The sequence below is a fragment of the Paramacrobiotus metropolitanus genome, unplaced genomic scaffold (assembly GCF_019649055.1).
Source record: "Paramacrobiotus metropolitanus isolate TYO unplaced genomic scaffold, Prichtersi_v1.0 Parri_scaffold0000008, whole genome shotgun sequence".
Classification (NCBI taxonomy): domain Eukaryota; kingdom Metazoa; phylum Tardigrada; class Eutardigrada; order Parachela; family Macrobiotidae; genus Paramacrobiotus; species Paramacrobiotus metropolitanus.
The window spans coordinates 790,496-814,783 of record NW_026570228.1 but is presented as its reverse complement, the minus strand read 5'-3'; the positions used below and the strand labels follow the sequence as shown (position 1 = coordinate 814,783).

The window sequence follows — 24,288 nt, the reverse complement described above, 5'->3', positions numbered from 1 at the left end:
ATAACGCGTTTTCCCTAAATCTGTGTTCTAAACAGTTTTAGAAAAGGCCAACCGACTATTGAATATGGAACTTGACTAATATGCCACAGAAACAAAGCATGTTGACCAACATGGTTTTTAGCTAACCCGCTACTGTCGTGCGTGCTCACTCTTTAATGTGTTCCATCTACACTTCCGGTACATGTATCGTTCCTGTATCATCCGCGGTACGATAACTCTATCAAAATCCTACTTTGCACCTGGTTATAATTCCTTGTATACTGTGTCTGGCTGGAACGGATTTATGCAAGGCAACGCTGGAGATAATTTGTTGAGAGCAGGAAAGGCGCTAGCACACTGAGTTACCAGGAAAACCAGCACGTGCAAATGTTCCCAGCCAATACTTGTCGGGAACTAATAGCACTATACCAAAGGTGAAACTGGTTTTTTGATTGTCTTTTAATGTCACCTTCACGCACACATTGCAGGTTATAACTTATCACTTATCACCTATTAGAGTTTGCTCGATATTGAACTGTAAGTCATCACATCTCACAACTGACGGCAGATTTCTCCCAGATTACAAAAAAGCAAACACTGTATACATTGTAGAGAGGTGTGGTAACTGTGCTCATCTGATACTTTCGGGCGGAAGAAGTGCGCAAGATCTGAATGTTGCTAAGTATTCGCATAACAATTACGCTGCATTAGGTTACTCCCCACGGCGGAATGGCAGCCGGTTGTTGAAAGTTATTAAGCTGCTATTGATTTCAAGAGGTTTTACTGGTAAAGTTGATGAACAGCTTCGACGAGCAGAATGCTAAATTTTAGTGTCGCAAAAATGACAGCGGCAGAGCATTTATACAACTTGCTTGTATTAAATTAACAATTAGCATTACCACCCTAACAACATTCCCACATCAAATCCAAAAAGTTCGCAGTAGCAGGTGAAACCGAGTAAATGCAATAAGAAACAATGAAATGCCTTGTGAATAACGCAACATTGCCGCTAATTATTGCCAATCCATTCAGCCGCCTTCTTCTGCAGTCCATTCAATCCGTGCTCCCGTGCAAAATCCAGATAATGCCAGGCGTTGCTCTTGTTGACCTTAACCACCATCATTTCCTCCAAAGCCGCTTTCAGCGGTTTAACGTCGTACATGTTGGCCACTTTCCAGCGTTCCTCCAGGTTCGCCGTGGTATCAATAGGTCCCCGATTGTACAAGTACCCCATGAGATTCTCCAACATATCGCCGCTAAGATCGACCAGATGGTGTTCGCCACTGGATGGCGGCTCGGTCGCGTGCTGGAACATTTCTAGGAAAACCGGCGACTGTGCCGCAAGGAGGACCCGATGCGCCGGGAATTTGCACCCATCGTTGGCGATGAGGGTGCAGTCGGTGAAGGTGCCGGCATCCAGAAGACTTTTCAGTTCCAGTGGACGGCGGGTGATGCGGAACGACAGACCAATGTAGACGCTCTGCAACGGTTGCAGGGTGTACATAGCACCGCTGGATTTGCGCTTGTAGTTGTTCACCACGAAATCATCCAAATTGTTCTCGTGGTCGTAACGATATTCGGGCAGCTCTGCCGGTTTTCCCGGAAGCAAGATGGACGGTGTGTGGGCACTTGGTCTAAACACGTAACTTTAATAGCACTATAAATAAATAATTTATTTATTTAATCCCGGTAATTATAGGCCTTGCAAAATTGGCGAAATAACAATTATAATAACTGATAAATTGGTGTGAAATCACAGTGCAATATACGATTATGCAGGAACTAGGCAGCTTCAACGAAGAAAGTGGAAACCTTACCCAATAGTAAGCTCCACCAGGACGCTGTTGGGGCTATCGGCAACTCGTAAGGGCTTCAAAACTGCACACATTCCGCCGCCTGCCTGGCCAATTTCCAGCGTTATCTTCCACGAGGATTCGGGAATTTCCGGATAATCGCACTGTTTCTCCACGTTGAACTGAGCGGTGTACGCCAGTACATTGCCACGACGCGAACACACTGTCGGAGCCCATGCCGATGCAAAACACTTGGTGGGAATTCTGTACTGTAAGGTCACGGCACATTTTCGGAATTGCAGTGATGAGGTAATCGCTACTGCACTCATGATAATATTTCGCTTGAGTAAACCGAAAAAAATATGCGTTTTATTGCTTAGATTCGTGATTATTCGAGTGATGCCGGTTAATCCCAAAGTATTTCACATCGGATTTTATCTCAGTTCAACGCGAATATCAAAAACTGACTAACGACTGCTGGAGTGACGGCGCATGCGGTTTTTAAAAACCCGGAACGCACTCTTGATTCGGACAAGTAGGCTAGCCGTAAAGGGTCACATTCTAGGTATGTACATCCGTTTTTTGTAACAGTCCATTTACGTATTACATAATATAGAAGTATTATTAAAAACGACGCAAAGCGATAGAAGCGCTGTGCATAACTTCGATGCATCTGGACTCGTACGGATGGATCGTAGTTACACACACTGCACAGCGCTTCTATCATTCCTTAGATTTTATGAGACAATTCTCGAGAAATGTTACAAGAAACAACTACCTATTTCAATTTGTGTTACAAATTAAATCCTTATCGGAAAATAATTTCCGGGTGCAATTTTGTACGTATTCTTGCAGTATATTTACAAGACCAATTTATATATCATACAATCGATTACTACGATTCTTCTATTCGGACTTTGTAGTGGATAAAGAAGTATTACTCAGAAGTTGGCGATTCGAGAACAGTGTTTTGTTCATATAGTGTTTTGTTTATGCAGAGATTTATTAATTTTTAAAATATACAAACTGAACATTTTATATTAGAAAAACAACAGCCTGTTGTTAGGTCGGGGTGCCTTGTCGCGAACATGACCAAATCTCTAAAATATTTTTGTACCCGTCAGAGGCAAGCGATTAATGGAAGATGCATTACACAATTTTTAACGAAAAGAAACACAAAGAATGGTAATAAATTAGCAAGCGATACAGTTCCGCAACACGTGTAAATAAAAACGGGAGCATAGTCGGCCTTCGAAGGGAATGGTCATGTGAAAATCCTTGCTCTTTTTGCTCGGTGTTTCTTGAACAATTAACTGCTTGAACTGCATCGCTAAGATTTTGTAGTGGTGACGGTAAATGTCAATAAGAATAGCACGAAAGTTCATTAGGCAGTATTGCAAGATCCAAACTACATGCAAAACATTATGACAAATACGTACATTCCAAATAATATGAATACTGACGGTAGACAAAGTTTGTGGCTCCAAGCGTTTGGGATATGTCCCAATACTTGGAATTTCCGTCTCGTTTTGCATTTGTAGAACACCAGTTATTTCTCATGAATGACGGGGCTCAGCCGATAGTCTAACAAATCGTGAATTTTAGTTTTTTATTCGTTTTTCCGGTATTGTGCTGGGCGGCTGACTAATTTGGCGGCCATCATAACAAACGAAATAACGATTAAAGCTTTAGAAAAAGTGTATAAAGTGAAATTCAGACTCTGAATGTGACTCGTATTGAAGCGTCGGTGTTGACATGCCAGAACTAGTTCTGGCATGTCAACTGGCTGGCTGGTAGTTGTTAGTACTAACAATGCGGAAGCAATGCTATATTACTGTACACTTACCTGATGATTTTACAGTAGTCTTACAATAAATAGGCTGCACAATGTGCAATAAGAAGCACTCGATAACAAATTTTCTTGTAACAGAAGCAAGTTGCTCTTCTTCCCACACGATCCAGAGAACTACAACACTATATCTAAACGAGTAGCACAGAAGAACAAAACACAGTTCCGTTAGAGATACTGAACAAATCCACTCTACTGTTAAATATAGTTGGTGTATAGCCAGTAAGCCCCCTTCTTATGCAGCCGATCCAGTCCGTGAAACCGAGCGAAATCCAGATAATGCCAGGCGTTGCCCGAGTTGACCTTTCCAACCATCATCTCCTCCAAGGAGGCCTTCATCGCCTTGATAATTCATGAAGTGCTTATTATACGAAATGAAATGAATATATGAAGGGCTTAGTATTATCAAAGCTTTTTATCTGTACTCGTTTACTAAGCAACCACCGAATCTTCTAGGTCGATTATGCTTATATTTTTTTGCCACGAACATGACAAAATATCTGCACATATAAAACAAGCTTAGCACTAATGAGAGTTACAGCTGTAGAATGACGACAAACGGTTACGATGTCTAGAAAAACCAGTCGAATTTATCGCGCAAGAACGAAACCAGATCGTACGGGTTGACTAGAAACAACTGCGTAAACCGTTGAGGAAATCCAGGAGTTTTGTGTGCACCAAGTTGGTCAGAAATTTGCCACTCATCATACACCGCAAAGATATAGTCAAAGCCGAAAAGGGCTAGTTGAACGGTATAGGCAAAGGGTACAAAGGTCAGCAGATTTGTGTTAATATTATCAGCGGTTTCATGATAACGGTAGTATCAAGCAGCTCGATTCAAGCTGATAGTTAAGAAGTCAGCTTACCTGCATTCGCTTCCATTTACACTGTAGTTTGTGTTTATCAGTGACAATTTAATACAACAAAAACTAGACAAATAATTTGGTGCTTAAAATTCTATTTGGACGTTGAAACTTTAGAGTCAAACTGTATGGAAATGCGCAGGTTGAATTTGTGCCCTAGTTTAATTCGACTATTTGACTGAAATGGGGAACAAAGTTTCCAGCGCGCCCAGCGCAATCGAAGAGTATGGTCGAAGCGTCCGTTACGATTATTCTCATGCCGATTTAATTGGAACGGGTTCATTTGGCGTTGTTTACAAAGCCAAAGTTGTAAAGCGTGGCAGTTATACAGGACATGTCATAGCTGCCAAAGTGACCCACTTTGGTGCCCATTCCGCAGCAGCTGACGACGGCCAAAGCTGGATGGAATCCGTTAAAAGGTTGAGAAAGCTTACCGAATTGGTTAGCGATCATGTCGTAGTCTATCATAAAATTTCCATCATTAAAGCTTCCGGTGGAGTAACAGTTGAGCTAGCAATGGACTGCCACAAAGGTGATATGAGACGCATTCGGTAGTTTGTTTGTTGTTCTCGGATTGCCCATACCATATGCTAAAAGAGTGATTTTTAGGTGACCTTGCCTCTCTTTTGATTTTTGAAGGAAGCTGAACAAAACGATCACGTCCTAAATAATGATAGAAAGATAATCCAATTTACCAAGCACATAACTCAGGGTTTGGAATTCCTGCATCACGAGGCATAATCCATGGCGATTTAAAGCCAGAAAACATCCTTGTACAGATCGAAACTGGTGGCCAAGAAAAGCTGCTGATTGGGGATTTGGATAACCTAATTTTATTGCAAGGACATTCTACTTGTTCTGCCGACATTTCACACATACACGGTACAACGCGCTACATGTCACCAGAAATGCTAAGAAGATTCTCTCAAGAAGGAACAGAAGCACCGGGACGAAAAACCGACATCTGGAGCCTAGGTTAATTCTGGAAAAGGCCGAATGTCGCGAAAGACACCAGGGACTCAAGAAAAGACTGATAAAAGATGGGAAGATTGCCGAAGCTGGCCATAGGGGAAATCATCCGGCGATGTTTTCATCCAGTTAGTACAATCCGGATATCCGCAGCAGAACTTCTGCAGGTGTTACAGAGAAAAGAAGTTATGATTGTATTTCTTGCGTGCAGCGCTAATTCTATCCGAAATTTATTGGTATTCGATCCTTTGGCTCACTGTCACGGTGTTCACGACAAGATGATCGGACCGGCACATCCAGACCTTACGTCGTATTACTGGATTCAGTTAGCAGCGACAGAAGACAAATTAATATTTATAAAATGTTCTGATGACTTAGCGGTGGAATTCAGGTTGTGGAATATAGGCAAGGGATTTTGCCGGAAATTGAAGCCTTCGGCGCGTGTATACTATATCGCATGCCCCATCATTGTAGACCACAAGATCTACTTCTGGGACTACTTTAATGTGTTTTATGCTATGGATATCTCAACTGGCATTGTTGCTTGGCCCAAAGTCCATACGTCAATAATTAAGTAAGCTAAAAGTCCAGTGCATATAAAAAGTAACATTTCCGTGCACAGAAATGCTTACGGTAATTAACAAACGATTATAACGAACGTTGCGGTTACAGTATTGGCCTAGCCGCTGCCCAAGCAGTGACTAAACATGGTCATCATATCTTTTATGCGACAACTCTTGCCGTGCTCCGGTATGATACGGTAGCGGATAAATGGGAATCATTGCCTGGTCTGCCCGAATGGCGAATGCACTTTGCCATGAGCGTAGTGACTGGATACTTGTACATCATGGGCGGAGAGATCCGTGTTTCCGATGAGGATGAGACAATTCCCACTGCGTGTTGCATCCGTTTGAATCTGCAAACTGCGGAATGGGAAGAGATGGAGCCACTGCAACAACCGCGGTGTTGCCACACAGCTTGCGTTGTCGAGAACAAGATATACGTGTACGGTGGCTTGGATGCTGCAGGTTGGCATGCGTTAACCATAGAATCTTACGCTACTAAACAAAAAACAGGATGGTCTACCGTCGCCTTGCTGGAAAAGGATATCCAACTGCTGTCGGACTTTGCGGAAAACTTTACTGTTTTCAGGACGATAATAACCGCCGTTTCTTTCAACCTGGATGGTGCCATTCCTCCATGTAGTTTTACAAAAGACAGATACGAAAACGATGCATTGAAACCTCTTTCGTTAAAAACAAAATCCTTGTACTGACTTATAAGCTTATTTTATAAGTAGAATTCAATTGCAAGCCAACTTAAAGTACAGTAAGAAGTATCAGTTAGCATTCCAGTTAGTTTCGATTCTAATATTCGCATACAGAAACGTAGTGAATGCGTAGCATTCGGAGTTAGTTTCGATTCTAATTTTTCCAAGCGACTATTGCGTGGTTTCCGGTATACCGAATACCGATGGCACTTCACGGTTCCTTGCAGCCTTCTAGTCGTAATGTAGTCTGCGACTTCCGCGATTTCCAGCACTCTTGTAATTCGCGCACACAAATTTTTGTAACCGTTGTATCCTTAATTTTTGCACCGCAAAGCGACTTGCCAATTTCCATCTTTTTTGTTCGATACCGAACAAATGATGTATTTTCGAAGAGTCTGCTTATAAAACAGTCCAAATAAAAAAACTGACTTGATTGATATGCTACCGAAATTTACATTGACCAACATGCTTTATAGTTTATACGTAAATAACGTAATTAATTTCGGACTAACCAAAAACTGTTCTGTACAAGCAAACAAGTAGGGGAACGATCGTAACCATTCGCTTATAAAATCTCTTTGGGCAATCAGAGTCTCAAAAATTTTGAAACTCATTTTAAAGATTGCCAAGATTGTCAGAACCTTACTAGGTGTAAGAACAATCTCCGTACTTAAGTGCATTTACTTGTAAGGTTCGAAGAAGATCGGTCCTTAAAGAAAAAAAAGATCGGTCCTTAAAGAATAAAAGTGACGCGGTATCTGTACATGGCCTCAAATTCAGGCTTTTGTGTTCAAACTCGCGTTTTCACCTTTTTTACTTACCAATAACTAAACATTAATTTTTTAAAAAATGCTTGATTGTATCCAGTAGTTGAGTGATGGGTTCAGATGATAGTGAAAACGGTATGGCGCACAACATCGCGTTGCGAAGTATCTAAAGCTTACAAGATGGACTTAAAAGTCTCGTTCCTACCTGATTGCATTCGAACGTTACCAGAAGATCGGCATCCATATGAGAATCATTTCATATCATAATAAATAATAAAAACGAAACGAGCGAAATAAAACTCTCATATTCATCCATATGAGAGTTTTATTTCGCTCAATAACTTTCCAATTGGAAGTTGCGCTTACAAATGGCGCTTTAGTAGTAAGTCAGACGTTTCAGTTATTTGGTTACACAATATAATAAACGATGCTAAAAAAGGAGTATTGAGTTTGCAGAAGGAGGAGTGCGCGAAAGTTACCGCGCGGCGTGCATTACATGAATGTGATGGTACATGTACAGACTCTGTATATGTACACGTATTTACCTGGATACATGTGGCAGTTCTTCACTTGCTCGGAATTTATATGCGAAGAAAACAGTGTTTTCTGCGATGAAGCCGTCTGTGATTTTTGGCTGAGCACCAATCTTCGACGAAGGGCGAAGTCACGAAAGAAGCAGTTTTTCGCATTTTTAAAAAACATTTATTCATTATTGGCCTGGACCATTATTCAACGCAACCAAAACTTCCCCCTTTGCTGCACCTCAGTCTCCCAGAACTGCTTATGTAGAAAAAACTGGTAAAGCCATTTTGAATTTTTTATTGTAGACTGACTACACTTCATAATATTAATGTGCAAGAAACGTCACTTGAGAACAAAGCTCCTTACAAAAGAAACAGCTTTTCTTTCCACCAGATCAAGAAAACTCCAATGCTAGGCGAAACCGATTAGTGCAGAAGTAAAAAAACAGAGTTCCCCGAGAGTTACTTAGCAAATCTGCACTGATATTAAACGTAGTTGGTGTATAGCCAGTAAGCCGCCTTTTTCTGCAGCCGATCCAGTCCATGTTCCCGAGCGAAATCCAGATAACGCCAGGCGTTGTCCTTGTTGACCTTGCCCACCATCATCTCTTCCAAGGTCACCTTCATCGCCTTGATGTCATACTTGTTAGCCACGATCCACAGTTCCTCCAGGTTCTCCGTGGCGCCGATGGGTCCCCGGCTGTAGAGATAGTTCATGAGGCTCTCCAGCACATCGCCGCTCAGATCCACCAGGTGCACCGCTGTCCAGTTGGACGGCGGCTCGGCCGAATGCTTCAGCATCTCCAGGAAGACCGGTGATTGCGCCGCCAGAATGACGCGATGCGCCGGAAACTTGCGGCCGTCGTTGGCGATGAGGGTGCAGTCGGTGAAGGTGCCGGTATCCAAGAGACCCTGCAGTTCCAGTGGGCGGCGGGTGATGCGGAACGTCAGACCGACATAGAGGAACTGTGGCTGTCGCAGGGTGTACAGGGCGATGCTGGTGTTACTCTTTGAATTATTCTTCACCAAATCGTCTAAGCTGTAAGCGTTCTCGTAGCGATATTCAGCCAGCTCCGTCGGTTTGTCCGGAAGCCAGATGGACGGTACTTGGCAACTTGAGCTATACAAACATACAAGAAACTTTTAGTCTTTTACAAACTTTTTTAAAAAATAAACGAGCGTTTTCAGATTTAAAATTCAGATACGTTGTTACCAATATATGGAAACAAATAAACAAATTGTCAAACAAACAAATGAACAGACACTACAAATTGACAAAACTGGTATACTACTCCTAAAGTTAATTATCATTGATTAATACTGAGTAACGAGCAGGGGTATTCCTTATGTTTTTTATTAAGAAATCGTCCATTATGCTAAAGAGATTTTGATTGCGCACTATTTGTGTATCTTACCTCAAAGTGAATTCCACCAGAATACCGTTGGGATTATCAGCCACTTGTAAAGGCTTTAAAATTGCGACAATTCCGCCGTTTGACTGCGCGATTTCCAGCGATAGCTTCCACGTTGCTTCGGGAATTTCCGGATAACTGCACTGCTTCTCGACGTTGAACTCGGCGCTGTACACCAGCACTTTGCCACGGCGCCCACAAACGGTCGCTGCCCACTCCCACGTGAAGCGCTTGGTAGGGATTGCGTACTGTAAGCTGACGGCGTCTTTCTGGAATTCCAGTGGAACAGTTTTCGCTGCGGCAGCCATGGTAATACCTAGCCTTATGTACACTGTAGAAGAAAGTAATCACTATCACGATCCTGGATCAAAAAGTAATGCTACTGCAATGTTTGGATTTTATTTATGTGCAGGATCAGTGAAGAGATGCGTTTTAATGTATGCGGATTAAATGAGCAGTAATTGCTGTCTCCATGGCGCAATACGGTTCGTACAAATCCGGAACGTTGTCAGTGCCACTGTGTGTCAGCAGCAAAAAGTGGTATCCATAAAAAGCAGTACCAAAGAACATTGCGCGAATTGTATCACATCCGTTTCCCTGTTGCATTCTATTTGTGCTCTAGTGTTTTACCAAAATTAATGGAATTGCTCTATACTCACCGTTCTGAAACTTGATTTCCTTCGAAACCAAGTAGTAGGTCAGAAGCTGCCTGCTATCGTTATTTCCGAAGCGTCCCAGGTCCAATTACAAATATTACATATATGACCACGAAATCCGGATTTGGTTTATTTGTGCATAGTAATGTCAGTGTAAACTGCTAAATGCTGGAACGGATTTAAGTGCGGCATTATCGGCGTTACTTTCCGATTCATAGGTCCAAGTGTGTATTGTATGTATAAAGATTGTGTATTGTATGTATAAAGAAAATATATTCGAGGGACACATGGTTTCGAAAAGAGACACGGTATTTTGTCGACGACATGGAGGTGTTCCTAGAAAACCAATAACAAAGAGATTCGTCAGTGTTGTAGGAGTGAATGTTTCACAACATGACCAAATACCGGCATAATTGTGCTTCGCGAGCGTTACAGGTATCGCTCGAGATCCGCAATTGCAATACATACAATATTTGTACATAGACATAATATATATATGTACTCTAGATAATATAATATAGATATAATATTTATTTATTAAATTTTCATTACCTGTGCGTACATACTGCAATAGTATATGATGAAAAACTTCCAATTACCACAGAGGAGGATATAAACAAACAAATATTGTTATCGTTGCTCGTTACTACCATAAAAATCCGTAGAAGTTTTTGGTGTTGGTGTTAATGCAGCGCTTCTTTTACGAGGGAAACTCATCATTTACCACTACTCGTAGTATTTACCTGGAAGTCTGTTCCAGGGCAACTTGAACTAGCCCGTAAACATATGTTATGTAACAGTCAAATAGTATGGAATTAGCAGCTGTTCCTACATTTCTTCGAACTAAAATCAGTGCACCAGAAAGGAAGTCGAACCCAAAGATCAAAACCGCCTGAGACTTTTGCCGTTAAGCCGAAAAAAACGGCAACCGGTCCACAAAACCTTCGTTTTGGAACCTTGTCCTTATAGTTTCTTTTGCACTTTTTGATAACGCGATCGAAGTTTCCGGAGTATGCAATTTGTAGGCGAACGGCTTTGTCGAAACGCAGTTTCGGGGGCGAGTGGTTCTGCGGAGTTTGTTATCATGGGAGCTCGCTAAAAGGCGCCGTTACGGCGGCGCGCCATTATAGACACCGTTTACGATAGTCAAAACCGGCAGTAAAGTGGTGGTATGATTGCCTGGCTCGCCTGAATAATTGCAGCAACAATAAAACGCAACGCCAACACCAGCATTTCGAGCCGGTTGCTAAACTACTGACAACCCGCGCGCATTTCTTTGTTCTCACCTGACGCAGTCACTAGTAGGGACAAATCACTTCCAGTGTTTAGCAAATTGTATTGGAAATGGTCAGAAACTTAGAGTTTATGGTTAATCAGACGCGCGGGTTGCAGTATACACTTCCCGAGAAATCCATCAAGTGGATGTTGTTAGCGGTTATTCTATCACCGCCGTGCGCACACAATCCGGCAAGAATGCCTTCATCCAGCCGATGAAGGCGATCACGCCTGAAGACTGCAGTCCACCAATTCCATCTTGATTGTGCAGCAACAGATATGCAGTAGTGTGCCCTAAAAAACGTATACGGAACCACTTCTTATTTGTGCTGCGCATGAAAATAATTTCCGCTTTTGCTGCATTTCGCCTCTTTGACCAGGTTCTGTGCTTGGCCGGAAATGCGCCGGCAGAGCGCTGCATGGCTGGTTATGTTGATTTTACTGAGATGTTTGTCGGTCGACGGTCAATCGTCGTCTTCAGCCCCGACTGCGGCCGTGCAGCGTGCTAACGAACGTTATGGTGAACGGGGACTGCGTTTTGTGATTCGCCCCGTGGAGGGCATGTACAGTCAGACCTGCCTGCAAGCGGGCGTCGAAGGGATTTCTACATTTACCGAATATTACTACCGGCACAACCTGGACCAGGACACGCCGAATACCTGCGACATCTATTTCACCAATAGTAAGTAAACAGCTCATAATTATACGAGGACTTCTCCATGCTATACAAACAGATCGCTAAATCTCAGAGCAGTGTGCCATTTCAGTAATGCGCTTGCTATTCAGTTAAATTTGCTGTCATATTTGTAAAAAGTTATTGTTTTTCACAAGTTAAATTTTGCGCCGATTTGCGTTGATTGATCATCACTCTATGCCGGCAACGGCACAGCCGCATAACCGTAGTGTACTAAAGAGAAGTTGGGTGGTTCGTTGCTTCGGGATCGTAGCGTCTTGTTGTCACAGCATTGATAAGGTCTTGTTTCGGAATTTAATGGGCTCAGTAATACTGCCTTTTCCCTTTGTAGCGTGTATGGACTATTTGCAGCTGCTCTGCTTATCCAGCGGTAAGATTACTGTAGTAAATTGAGTTAATGCCTTTAAAGTGTATTAATGCCTTTCTTTACAGAGTGGAATGCCTTCTTCTTTAACAAGTACGTAAGCCTCCGTTTTTGCATAGAAACGGGACACGCTGTGTGGCAGTGTGTGCCGCCGTATCCCAAATAGTGTGACCTTAACTTCAAGTTATGACAGAAAACGAAATGACTTACCGTATCTGAAATAAAATGAATAAAATTAATATTTTAGCCAGGTTTTTATGACAGTTGTTGCATTTATTTATTCATTGAGGGGAAATTCCTGAAGTCAGAAGTGTAATCATGATGTTTCGCTAATTTCTGACGGTTATTCCACTACGACGTTTTCTCTTTCGGTTTATGATTTCTGCCATGAAATTATAAAAACGATCTAAAAATGACTTTATTTTATTTCAAACATTGGAAATGTATGGAATCGTGTTCAGTTTGAAATAACTTCATTTCGCGTTTGTCGTTCTAAACTGGGGATTTCAACCTCTCCTTTAAGCAATGTACTTTAATTTTAGTGGATTCACTACACTGTTATCCGCACCGCCCCTGTTGACACCGGCCTACGCGCTGATCCTGGCCGGCAGCGAAGTGAGCGTGGCGCGCACTTTATGGGGCATCCTCAACTATTTTTCCTGGTCGCACGTCACCTTACTACTGGATACGAGCGCCGCCACTATCTTCTACTCCGACATCTTCAACGCTGCCAAAGCGCTGCCCTTAATCGATGGACGCGCCAATAGTAACGCTACCGTTTCGACTTTTCCTTTCCAGTCCACCGACAATGCTTCTATGGTGGCCGGTCTGCTACGCGCCCAAGAAAACAGCCGCGGTACGTTAACATGTGTCTTGATGTCTTGAAGTAAAGCAAATATTATACAGCGATATGATAATAACGAGAGGACTTATGGTTGCAGTCTTCCTTCTGTTCTCCACCGCCTCTGTCGCCTACACCATGATGGTATGCAGCAACTCTGTAGATACCGCTTAACGTTTTTTGGTTTTTACATGTATACTTCGCACGCCTCTCCGCGCTGTACCATAAAGTAACACTTAGGAGTAATAAAACAACCGCTCTTACAGTATATTCCTACAGGATCTGGCAAGCCAACTGGGGATGACCAACGGAGAATACGTGCGTTCGATGCTTATGAGCCTAACTTTGCCTTCTGCAGGCATATACAGAACATCATTTTGTATTGTCAGGTGTTCTTCAATGTTCAGCCTGCTCAAACGAGCTTCTATGGCAAAGCTTCCTTGTTTAACAATCCTACGCCGCTGGTCAGTATCCACCACATTACCCGGTAGACAAATGTTTAGAAATTCTACTTAAATATAAGGAGACGTCAATGGCCCTGGCTGATGCCAGGAATTCCTGCATATGCTGCCCTCACCCGGCGAGACGATTTTTAGACGTTACGGCAGTGCAGTAAAATGCAGTGCGGTACATAAGCCCCATGTTTAACAGGAACGTAAACCTAAAAAAACGAGTGACGGCAGCCAATACAGGGATTCCTTTCCTGGGCCATTGGCAATCCCTTATATTCAAGCCTGCCGAAAAACAGGGGTTAGTTAGGTGTCATATTACAGCTCAACGCTGAAAGAACATTATCCGAATGTGTATCTCCGCATTCCGTATGTTAAAACCAGAAGGTAATGTTCGTTTTGTATTGCGGCAGATGTTGAACTTGACGTGGAATTTGATTTTTATAACCTTCCACGAATCCGACGGCACCGACTACGAGCGGACGCTAAACGGCGAACTGCGCCAGCTGGCCCACGATCTCTACAATGTCACCTATGAGCCAGGATTCCAGGTACGATGGTAGCCGTGCTCTCATAACTGCGTTGTGTTCACACACATACCGGAAGTGCAGCCTTCCGCCAACCTGCGCTCATTAAAGATGTCGATACACTAGGCGCAGTTTAATGTGTTTGTGTCGCAACAGCATAATTTAGGAAGATTATTAGGGATGTAGCAATGCGGAGCAGCAGCTGTCAGCCTGTCGCCCACGTACACACACACGTGAATATACCGATGCGATAATCACTCGTATTATGCTGTATCCCTTAGATGAAGTTGCACCGCAGATTCCCTTTACATATGCGGTGATTCGCTGTCATGCCACGGTCAGCATAAATTGTATCATAAAATGTCTATCATTTGAAAAACACCCACATCCATAACTTGCATTTGGTTTATTTGGCAAGTGATTTCCAAAACGTCTTGGTTTGCATATATAATCATAAATTAATCGTCGGCTATAGCGGTCTTAAACATCGGATAGGCCAGTAGAATAAACCGAATAGTCGAAAATTTAACGGCATAATTTTGGCAGCCGCTGAGCGGTTTTCCGGCACGGATGGCTTACACATCTATCGAGCTAATCAGCCGCGTCCTGGCCGATAATTTGGACGAATACCGTGCCCGAAAGACGAATGCGCAGCGTGCTGCTTTCTGCGCCGGCGACCACTTGGCTACTCTGTTCTTCAACCAGACCTTTGCCCTGCCGCACACTAACGTTACCGTTGACGCCAGCGGCCTCTCCAGCATGGACGTCGACATATGGATGTTCGATTCACAGACGAAGAACATGAGTGTAACTGCCTTTGGGTGGTACCCTTTACGCACAGACATATTAAAAATACCGGGTCTTAAGATATCCGTGCAGGTGTTTGCCGTGTACCGTTCCGTGGACAACCTCTTTAAGCCAAGGAACAATTCGATGCGAGATTGGCCGACCGGTAGTCCGCCGCTGGATGTTCCGTTGTGTGGATTCTCCGGATTGGAAGGGCCATGTCGGAACCGCAGTATGTAACTGTGTCCAACCGTTATTACGAAAAGCGTTAAGATTCGTCTAGCGAAACCGAAACTTTTTTTAGCATTGAACGGATCCGTACTGAATGTAGCGCTGCCAGTGGCCGTGGTTTTTGCGGTGGGGATCTTGGTGGCCACCTGGGCAACAATCCGGTAAGATAAATACACTAACGGCAGCAATGCTACCAAAAAGAAGACGTTATACGACATTCCTTAATGTTGTCCTACGAAGACTGCATGAGTGATTTTTCATCAGAAAGCGAACACGAAGCGAGGCCACTTTAAGTTACTGGTGGCTAATTAACGAAAAGGAGCTGGATGGCGTTGTGGTTATGGGCGGAACAGAGGTCAAAAATCCAGTGATATGGCGGAACACAACGGTGTGGCTAACCACGACCAAGATTCAAGGCCGGCCCAATCTGCCACTTTTAAGACAGCTTGTGTCCAAGACTGCGGTACGTGTACGACCAGTTTGCCAATTATAACATATACAAGCCCATCCGGAAACAATAGCTAGAGTGGAAACGGGGAAATTTGTACAAGGCGTACATGTTCGTACATGCACATGTAGCCGAGATGTGCATGTGTCTGCGTTTGTTCCCTGTATACACTCTAGCTCTTGTTTCCGGATGGTCTTGTACAATGTACAAGCGCATCCGGAAAGTTACGGGCTGCCCGCTGTGCAGTTACGGGCTGCCCGCATAACAATTATTGTCGGTCATCCGCAACAATTCAGACTACGTTTGTTTAACAGCATCCCAATGTCAATGCGCTGCTCGGCGTGGTTATGTTGCCGCACAAAGCGTGTATTCTTTCAAGCTACTGCAAGCGCGGTTCGTTGCCGACGTTGCTGGAAGCAATGAAGCTTGACGCGGACTTTCAACTGTCGATGGCCCGCGATCTGGCAAAAGTATGTCACAACGTTGAAATGACCGTTAGTTATAGGATGCGTTAAAACGATGCGAGTTTATTGTCAGGGCCTGGTATACCTGCACAACAGCATCGGGCGAGCACACGGCTGCCTGTGCTCCGAATGCTGCCTCATAGACGACCATTTCACGCTGCGCATCGGTCGGTTTGGTTTCGCCGCCATCAGCAACGCCCTGTCGCCGGTCGGTAACGCGGACCCCCGTACCTCCAACAATTTAAAGTTTTCTGCGCCGGATGACATCTACGCTTCCGGGCAAATCTTTTTGCTAATCGTGTACCAGTCGACCAACAGGCCACCCTCCCAGCTGGTAATCAAGGCGGTGGAGACGGACGCTGCCGAAAGCGAAGCAGCGGCTAACGATGTGCAACGGGGCTGACGCTGTTAGTCAGCCACTGTCTCCACAGGGACATCGCGATCCGTCCTACGGCTAAACAGATGCTGACCACCGTCGGGCGCCTGCATGTGGGCGAACAACCGCCGTCTCGAAGCATTATCGACAACATACTGCGCCGCTTTGACAAGCGGACAAGACCCTGGCCTGGACAGCAGTGCAGGGGGCCTAGCGTTGCCGGCGGTTATGATTATCACTCCTGTTTTTCTATTGATTATGATTGCTAGTTTTCTACCATACCGTCGCGCCTGATCCCTTTTTGAATCCTGTGGTTGTTGTATTGCTTTACGTTTCTTTTGATTAAAGGTTTCTAATATTGGACACCAGAATGTTTTGGTGTTGGACACCAAAATTTTCTGGTGTTTTCAATTGCAGATTTTTTTGGTGTTGGACACTAGAATTTTTTGGTGTTGGACACCAAAATTTTCTGGTGTTGGACACCAGAATTTTTTGGTGTTGGACACCAAAATTTTCTGGTGTTTTCAATTGCAGATTTTTTTGGTGTTGGACACTAGATTTTTTTGGTGTTGGACACTAGAATTTTTTGGTGTTGGGCACCAAAAAGTTTCTTGTGGTGTTTGTAATTATAGTATCGAAGTAATTATAGTATCGTCTATTATAGTCGTATCGTCAATATAGTATCGAAGTATAGTATCGTCAGTATCGTCAGTATAGTATCGTCAATTATAGTATCGAAGTAATATCTTACGGAATTTATTTCTCAATATGTACAAAGTGAGCTTCGCTCAGCAGTTATAATCAAATGAAGAATTTGTCCCAATTAACGTGAGAAGGGACTGTGCACAACACACTCATAGCATTACCGCGCATAATCTCCAAACTTAAACGTTGAAACAAGAAACAAGTCGAGCGACTCTCGCCCGTTCTCAAAAACAATTTTTTACCAATCTCCTTTAACGTGACAATGCCGGTCTCACACCAAGTGCCAAAAGTCTCGCATGCAAAGGCGACAAAGAAACAGCGATCAATAGGTGACTAGTATTTCCCAATCTTCTCCCTAGAAGCCAGCTCAGCGGCCGCGCCAGCACACTTTGAGGTCGCGTCGACGTACGAATGCGCCATCGTATCTCTACAGGTCACGTCCCATACTAGAGGCTGCCCGCGGTACCACTTCCAGCGCGTGCCTCCATCCGGACGCTTTCCATTTTCGCCCAAGAAGCCAATAGGCTTTGGATAAGATTCAATCCCGGCATTACATAACGCTCGCCAGATAATATCGTTAATACCGTTATGGCGTTCCCTTCTACCAATGCACTTCTAACAAGCCAGCCCATGGTATCCGTTCTCTGCTACGTCTTTTCCACAACGGGCACACGAATGACACTCGACAATTTTAGCGCCAGGCCACAGTCCAACGGAAATGCGAAAACTCTGGTCGTCCAAAAAATTGCCGAATACTTTTGCAGGAAGAGCGTTAAGCCAAGCCCCGGCGTACTTCGTGCTGACTGCCCTCAACTGTGCTCCGTCTTGCTTATTGTCTTCGACGTTGCTCCATATCTCAGTGACGTCTTTTTGTATAACGGCGTTATCCCATACACACTGGTGGACGCGTGCCAAATCCAGAGGTAACTCTTCACAGGCGGACTCTCGCTTCCAGCATTCACATGCATCATTAACTAACTTCTCCGTATCGCCATTAAAGATCCGGGATATCAGCTGACGGATCGAAAACATGGAGGCCAAAAAAGGCGAAGGAGCCAACGCTTGCGCTCGTCGCACACCCAAACCCCCTTTGGCAACAGGGAGTGTAGCCTGCGTATACACTAGTCCGTCCAGTTTGGTGTTAGTAATTTTTTCGAGGGTTTCTTTAACGTGACCATCGAACTCGTCCAACAGTTCAGGTAACTTCCAACAGGGGCTACACCGTAACGTGTACATGAGCTTCGGGATGGACAGGCAGTTCCGCAGGAGATAAAATCCATGATGGGCGTTCAGTACTTGCAAGCGTTCTGAAAAAATATTTAACGAAGCAATTTTCTGTTGCAGTAGGTGATTTATCGCCTCATCAGTTAATGGTGCACCAAGAAACGTTACCGTTTCAGGCTGCAAAACAATCGCACCGAGAGCAATTATAGTATTTGTAATTATAGTATCGTCTCTCTGGTGCAGCTGCCACTCATCGTAGAAGATTTGCAGGATTGAGCGCCCGGGGTCCGCAGAATCTAGTTTCCGGTGAACAACACGACATTCCAGAACTCCCGAATGGTACGCTAATCCGTCTGGTTCTCCTGAATCCATAATCGTTATTAATCAAGAACGCAGATAAACCGTCACGGCACGTAACGAACTAACGGCGAAACCAACTGCAAGTACAACTTTCATTAATCATCACGCCGTTGCAGACAGTAATGGTGATTTCCAATAATTTAAACGAAAATAACAGTACAGTTTACTTAGTCAAACGTCTACGACGGAGAAATCTATAGTATATGAAACTGCGTGTAGAACGGGCAACGGCAACATTCGTGTCGATTTCTAATTCTGTCCACGTAACTGTCCACATGGCGCATGTACCTTGTGTCACACAATTAAAAGCTGCTTTTAAGCGCGGCAGCCACCATATACGGCAGCTACAGCAGTCCATGCCTGTAATTCGCAAGTAACACTTTAGGATATTTGAGTCGCTACGTACTCGTTAGACGTCAGGGAGTCGGAGAAAGTCATCATAATTTGAATCCACTGGATGGATCTCGCTAGTAACTTTTACATTACCGAAGACGATGTGAGGAGCGACTGCGATTGGACGCATGCCTTAGTAAAGTACGGGAACTGAAGCCCGGCGTAACGGTGGAGATCTTCAAGCATGATTTGTCGCAGGATACTGGATACCGTTGAAGACCTACTAAAGCACTTCAGCTGTGTGAGCGCCACTGAGACTCCCTTATCGCTGTGGATTGCTATCAATGAATCACTACGTGGGAACGGGAGTAAACACATCCCGTTTATTAGTGTGGGTGCGTGTGGCATTTTCGCCGGAGTGTCCTGTGATTTCGGTGAGGAATTCAAGGTGTATGATCCGCAAACCGAAGAAGGCAGGGACTTGCTCATTTCTTCGTTTACATCAGTAAGTCTGGCACGAAATGCTTAGTAAATAATCTTTTACATCTTTTAAGCTGCCAGAATTGTTTATAATTTATCGGTGTTATTTTATCAGTTACTCAGTCCGTACAAGCACGAGTATGTTAAAGGGTTTTCCGTTTTGCTGCGAACTTTCGATCAGAAAAATTCTGCCATATAGTTAAGTCTCTGCTGTGTGCTTTCTTATACTGGAATACAGATTTTTCCAGTTTCGGAGATCTTTGAATCATTTATTTTGTTTAGACTGAACGTTTTTGTGTAGACTGAAAAAGCCCATGTTACGTGTATGGAAGGTTATTATCATCGGCTTGACACGGGAGATCTGATGGAATTCAAGGATGTCGAATGACGGATCTCAATGCACCTTTACCGTAGAGAAGATTGTTTCTCCGTTGATCTTCTGCATTGGCGATACACGACTTTTCTATCTGCGTGATCCATGCCGGCTGTAGCGTGACTACAAGAATACACATCACGGACGATGACCATATTGAAAAGAGGTACGAGTACTAGTTTTTATTTCAGATCCTTTGTTCAATGCAGTATGCAATTGTTTTTAATTTGTATAAGTTTGAATTGGCAGTTTCATTTCCGGCTCGATTATAGGAATGTCCACAAGCGCGATATGGTAGCTCAGCGTGCAGCAGATAATTCCTGGCGTCTGTGTTCACGCATTGAAACTACGAGTGCAACCGTCCAGCAGTGCAACAGCTCATTCAGAAAATTATCAGGAGGGATACATGTGACATTATGGGATAAGTGGAGTATTGCCGGCAGTCCGCAGTTTGCCATGCAGAATTTTGTGGATGCGGTGAAGAACACGTATAATTTGACCGTGAGCAGTATATTGATGGGAGCGAAAATGGTGTACATGCCTTTCATACCGGAGCACCGGAAGCGATTAGCGCAACCGTTTGACAAATTCCTCGATCCTTTGCCCAGTAATTAAGACTACGTCGATCTGTCGGTGGATATGGAAGCCGATCCAATGGGTGATGCATCCACGGATGATAAATGGCCCCCTGTGCGCTACTATTTCCGCTAACTGGAAAGGATCTGTTATGCATTGACATTTGCATGCGCTATTGGTGTTAGAGTATTGGTGTTTCCTGTTGCAGTCCCCCGTAGACATGAAGAACTCTGATCGCCAATATGCCGCGGTTGACCCAAAAGGTCAGCGTTGCCCACGATATCGTGGCTGGACGCGCAGAGGAAACTACTCCATGTGGTGCCGCGTCCATCGGTCATCTGCTACCGCCGCATACGGCGAGTACAAAGCAGTCCGCCTGCCAAAGCCTCTGAATCCGAAGGACCCATGGTGGTCATCGCGAAAAAGCTGACCATTCTTTGCGAGCACCTTGTATTGCGGAACCGTTTTGAAGAACTCTTTACCCACCCGTCGATCCGTGATCTGCCGCATGCGATCGCCAAGAAATTGATTCAGTTCCAGATCAAGGACGGACTGACCTTCCTGGAAAAGGCCATGACCGCATGGGCGGTCATGTACCGTAACACCCACTGTACTTAGGTCATCCACTGCTTTTTCTGTTTTAACTTTACTTCATTGATGTGCACACCGATCTGAACGCACTGTGATGATCCCTCTTTTAGTTTGTTAATTATATGAATTATGATAGCGCTTCTATTCACGTGTGTATGCATGCGGTATGCATATTATTAGTGTCGTTATTGTGCAGTGTGTAATGACCGATAACCGAAAATGAGTGTAACGCTAACACTTTTTTTAAATGAAAACCTAGTATATTGCACAGTATTTTGTTACTAAAAAGGAAATACACAAGAAACCGAAAGTATACAATTATACAGTGCGACCTGTGTCTTTAAATTATGTAAATACGGAACACACATTCTTATTATTCAACACGCAGCATTCACGCAATTTCATTATGTCACATGCAACTGGCATCTGGCCGAACACGAACGGCTGAATTTCACATGGCTACAGTACCATACGGACTGGTGCACGGTGCACTCAATTGCATTTTGTTTGTGTCCAACACCAAAAAATTAAGAAACACAAAACCAAAAAAATCTGCAATTGAAAACACCAGAAAATTCTGGTGTCCAACACCCAAAAATTAAGAAACACAAAGCCAAAAAAATCTGCAATTGAAAACACCAGAAAATTCTGGTGTCCAACACCAAAAATTTAAGAAACACAAAACCAAAAAAATATGCAATTGAAAACACCCCAAAAAATTCTGGTGTCCAACACCAAAAAATTCTGGTGTCCAACACCAGAAAATTCTGGTGTCCACCACCAAAAAAATATGCAATTGAAAACACCAGAAAATTCCGGTGTCCAACACCAGAAAATTAAGAAACACAAAACCAAAAAAATCTGCAATTGAAAACACCAAAAAATTCTGGTGTCCAACACTAAAAAATCTGCAATTGAAAACACCCCAAAAAATTCTGGTGTCCAACACCAAAAAATTCTGAAACACAAGCACCAGAAAATTTTGGTGTCCAACACCAAAAAATTCTGAAACACAAGCACCAGAAAATTCTGGTGTCCAACACCAAAAAATTCTGTTAAGAAACGTAAAACATACAACCAAAGCAATATACACAATACTTTACGAAACATGAAAATTGAAAAAGGGATCAGGCGCGACACAGTGGGAGAAACAGTGGAAGAAACACAGCAGTCGGCCTACACACTGACTCTGGACGAAGCGGTGCGCGTAAAAACTGCAGAGTTGCAGAGCGAGCGGAAAAAGTGCGACGATCTGCTGAGCGAACTATTGCCCAGGTTGGGTCAATGCAGTCGAAGAATAACACCTTAATTACCAAATCAATTTTGTGCATCCCACCCGGCATAAGGGTTTCTCCCTGAAATAAGCTCCCTCTGCATCCTGTAAACAAAATAATACCATATCCCAAAAATTAATGCCGGTGACCGCTGATAACTGACGAGCGCAACAAAACGAAATGTTTGCTGCTTTCGTTGCGCTTGTTGTTTGTGGCAAACAGTTGTAAACATGTATCGAAAGGCATTATACTACAAATTAAATACGGTAAATCATGGCAATTAAATACGGTAAATCATGGCAATTGTGACGCAGATGCGTAGTGGACCAGCTTCGAAACCATGAAACAATGGTGGCGGAATACTACTCCTCTGTCAGCGTCTTCTTCTCTGACTTGGACGGGTTCACTGTCTGGGTGAGTAGTGTCTCACCGGTACTGGTCATCGGCACGGTGACCTCGCTGTTCAGCGCGTTCGACGGGGCCATTCACGAAATGGATGTGTATAAAGTGGAGACGGTGCGCGACAGTTACATGGTGAGTTCGTTGCTTTAATTATCGTAGGCGTAAATCTACAAAGAGGATGCATTATTGGTTACTGGCGATTACAGACTGTGAGCGGCATTCCCTCGCGAGGCGACAACCAGCATGCGGCAGAAATTTGCCGGATGGCGATCAGACTTATGAAAGTGTTCAAAAACAGCGAAGCCATGACCAAGAATGCATTGATGCCGGTAGAAGGTCCGTTTACGGCAGCGGCAAGCGGTGCCCTGCAACTGCGTTGCGGAGTTCATTCAGGTATGGTTCCTGCATTCGCTGTCAGTACAGCATCCCATTCGATCCCGCATGCTGACTCCGGGCAGATAAACAGATCCCGATCGCTCAGGGATATATCTTATCATTTGAATGGTCTCGGGGAACACTTGCAGTCCAATTACGGACTTACTATTCTTGTAGGTCCATGTGCCGCGGGAGTTATTGGTATGCGCGTTCCTCGTTATTGCCTGTAAGTGAAAGCGCGTTTTAGAACCGCGATAGCGCTGACGCAAAAGCGCTCTTGGTCTGGCACATAGTCCATAACTCGGAAACAACTCGATTACAGCAAAACAGCAATCAAACTAAATAGCCAATCCTACTTAGTGTTTAGCAAACGTCGTTCTATCTGCGTAACCTGTCAGTCAGTATCTAACAAGCTAGTGGTAAAAATTATCTTTTGAATACGTTTGCATTGACGGGACTTTGCTTTTAGTCGAACAAATTGGAAAATATTTTAACCAAATAGTGCGTGACAGTTTGGGTGTAGCACCTACATGCGCGCCTCAGTGTTTCGGCTTAAGGGATTGATTGGCCAATAGGGGTAAACAGTGAGGACAAATCTAAACACTAGGGTCATATCGCATCCAGGTTCGGAGACACGGTGAACGTGGCCGCCCGCATGAACAGCCACGGCCAGGGCGGGCGCATCCACCTCAGCCAGGCTAGCCATGACCTTCTCACTGCCGGTGATGGCGACAAAAATCCGCGTTTCCGGTTGCAGGAGAGGGGGCTCATGTCAGTTAAGGTCAGTAGCTGTTAACCGAAGTACGCTCCTTTTGGCCTTGCTCGTCATGCATAGAAATCCGTTAATTAACAGAGTTAAGTTTAAAAAAAGACGTTCCGTGCCTGCCTGTTTTGTTTATATTGGGGTAAGTATTGCCAATAAAGTCAGCAATTAGTAATGTCTTCGTTTTTTGCTCAGGGCAAAGGAGAAATGCGCACCTTCTGGTTGCTGCATTAACGCCAAGATTTCCAGGACCACCAGTATCCCGGCTCGGTAATACAGACAAATGGAAGAACCGGCC

The 24,288-nt window shown here is 43.9% G+C and overlaps 3 protein-coding genes and 1 long non-coding RNA gene across 7 annotated transcripts; all 4 read left to right on the top strand.

Annotated features, from left to right (window-relative positions):
* The first annotated feature begins 4,525 nt into the window (after positions 1–4,525).
* On the top strand, positions 4,526–6,802 carry LOC129582704 (uncharacterized). Of its 3 annotated transcripts, none has more exons than XR_008689664.1 (3): positions 4,526–5,016; positions 5,094–6,481; positions 6,606–6,802. XR_008689664.1 is itself a non-coding variant. In XM_055474298.1 (3 exons), the coding sequence occupies exons 2-3, from the start codon at positions 5,525–5,527 to the stop codon at positions 6,727–6,729; spliced, it is 1,107 nt and encodes a 368-aa protein (XP_055330273.1). In that variant the 5' UTR covers positions 4,526–4,925; positions 5,094–5,524; the 3' UTR covers positions 6,730–6,802. The 3 variants fall into 3 exon arrangements, 2 of the variants coding, with proteins under 2 accessions (XP_055330273.1, XP_055330272.1); XM_055474298.1 differs by having other exon boundaries at positions 4,526–4,925; positions 5,094–6,027; positions 6,126–6,802; XM_055474297.1 differs by having other exon boundaries at positions 5,094–6,027; positions 6,126–6,802.
* Positions 6,803–11,753: 4,951 nt separating this feature from the next.
* On the top strand, positions 11,754–16,561 carry LOC129582839 (atrial natriuretic peptide receptor 1-like). The gene is made up of 14 exons (XM_055474454.1): positions 11,754–12,036; positions 12,380–12,418; positions 12,481–12,505; positions 12,955–13,268; positions 13,354–13,397; positions 13,533–13,571; positions 13,643–13,717; positions 14,116–14,253; positions 14,776–15,036; positions 15,109–15,247; positions 15,320–15,407; positions 15,511–15,709; positions 16,009–16,164; positions 16,232–16,561. The coding sequence occupies exons 1-14, from the start codon at positions 11,754–11,756 to the stop codon at positions 16,559–16,561; spliced, it is 2,130 nt and encodes a 709-aa protein (XP_055330429.1).
* A 2,695-nt stretch (positions 16,562–19,256) lies between these two features.
* LOC129582742 (uncharacterized) lies at positions 19,257–21,344 on the top strand. 2 transcript variants are annotated; one of them, XR_008689679.1, is made up of 3 exons: positions 19,257–19,661; positions 19,938–20,175; positions 20,259–21,344. It is a non-coding gene; the product is annotated as an uncharacterized LOC129582742 (long non-coding RNA). The 2 variants fall into 2 exon arrangements; XR_008689680.1 differs by having other exon boundaries at positions 20,282–21,343.
* Positions 21,345–22,284: 940 nt separating this feature from the next.
* Positions 22,285–24,224, top strand: LOC129582838 (atrial natriuretic peptide receptor 1-like). Its single transcript, XM_055474453.1, has 6 exons — positions 22,285–22,451; positions 22,765–22,984; positions 23,059–23,245; positions 23,405–23,453; positions 23,852–24,008; positions 24,186–24,224. Exons 1-6 carry the CDS (start codon positions 22,285–22,287, stop codon positions 24,222–24,224), a joined length of 819 nt encoding a protein of 272 aa, XP_055330428.1.
* The last annotated feature ends 64 nt before the right edge of the window (positions 24,225–24,288 follow it).

Excerpts from the sequence above, each read along its gene's own strand:
- LOC129582704 (XM_055474298.1), top strand. The coding sequence starts at position 5,525 with ATGGGAAGATTGCCGAAGCTGGCCATAGGGGAAATCATCCGGCGATGT. Across the intron at positions 6,028-6,125 it reads GTCCATACGTCAATAATTAA|TATTGGCCTAGCCGCTGCCC; the intron begins GTAAGCTAAAAG and ends TTGCGGTTACAG.
- LOC129582839 (XM_055474454.1), top strand. The coding sequence starts at position 11,754 with ATGCGCCGGCAGAGCGCTGCATGGCTGGTTATGTTGATTTTACTGAGA. Across the intron at positions 13,572-13,642 it reads GGATGACCAACGGAGAATAC|GTGTTCTTCAATGTTCAGCC; the intron begins GTGCGTTCGATG and ends TTGTATTGTCAG. Across the intron at positions 15,037-15,108 it reads CACAGACGAAGAACATGAGT|GTGTTTGCCGTGTACCGTTC; the intron begins GTAACTGCCTTT and ends ATATCCGTGCAG.
- LOC129582838 (XM_055474453.1), top strand. The coding sequence starts at position 22,285 with ATGAAAATTGAAAAAGGGATCAGGCGCGACACAGTGGGAGAAACAGTG. Across the intron at positions 22,985-23,058 it reads CGGTGCGCGACAGTTACATG|ACTGTGAGCGGCATTCCCTC; the intron begins GTGAGTTCGTTG and ends TGGCGATTACAG. Across the intron at positions 23,246-23,404 it reads GCGTTGCGGAGTTCATTCAG|GTCCATGTGCCGCGGGAGTT; the intron begins GTATGGTTCCTG and ends CTATTCTTGTAG.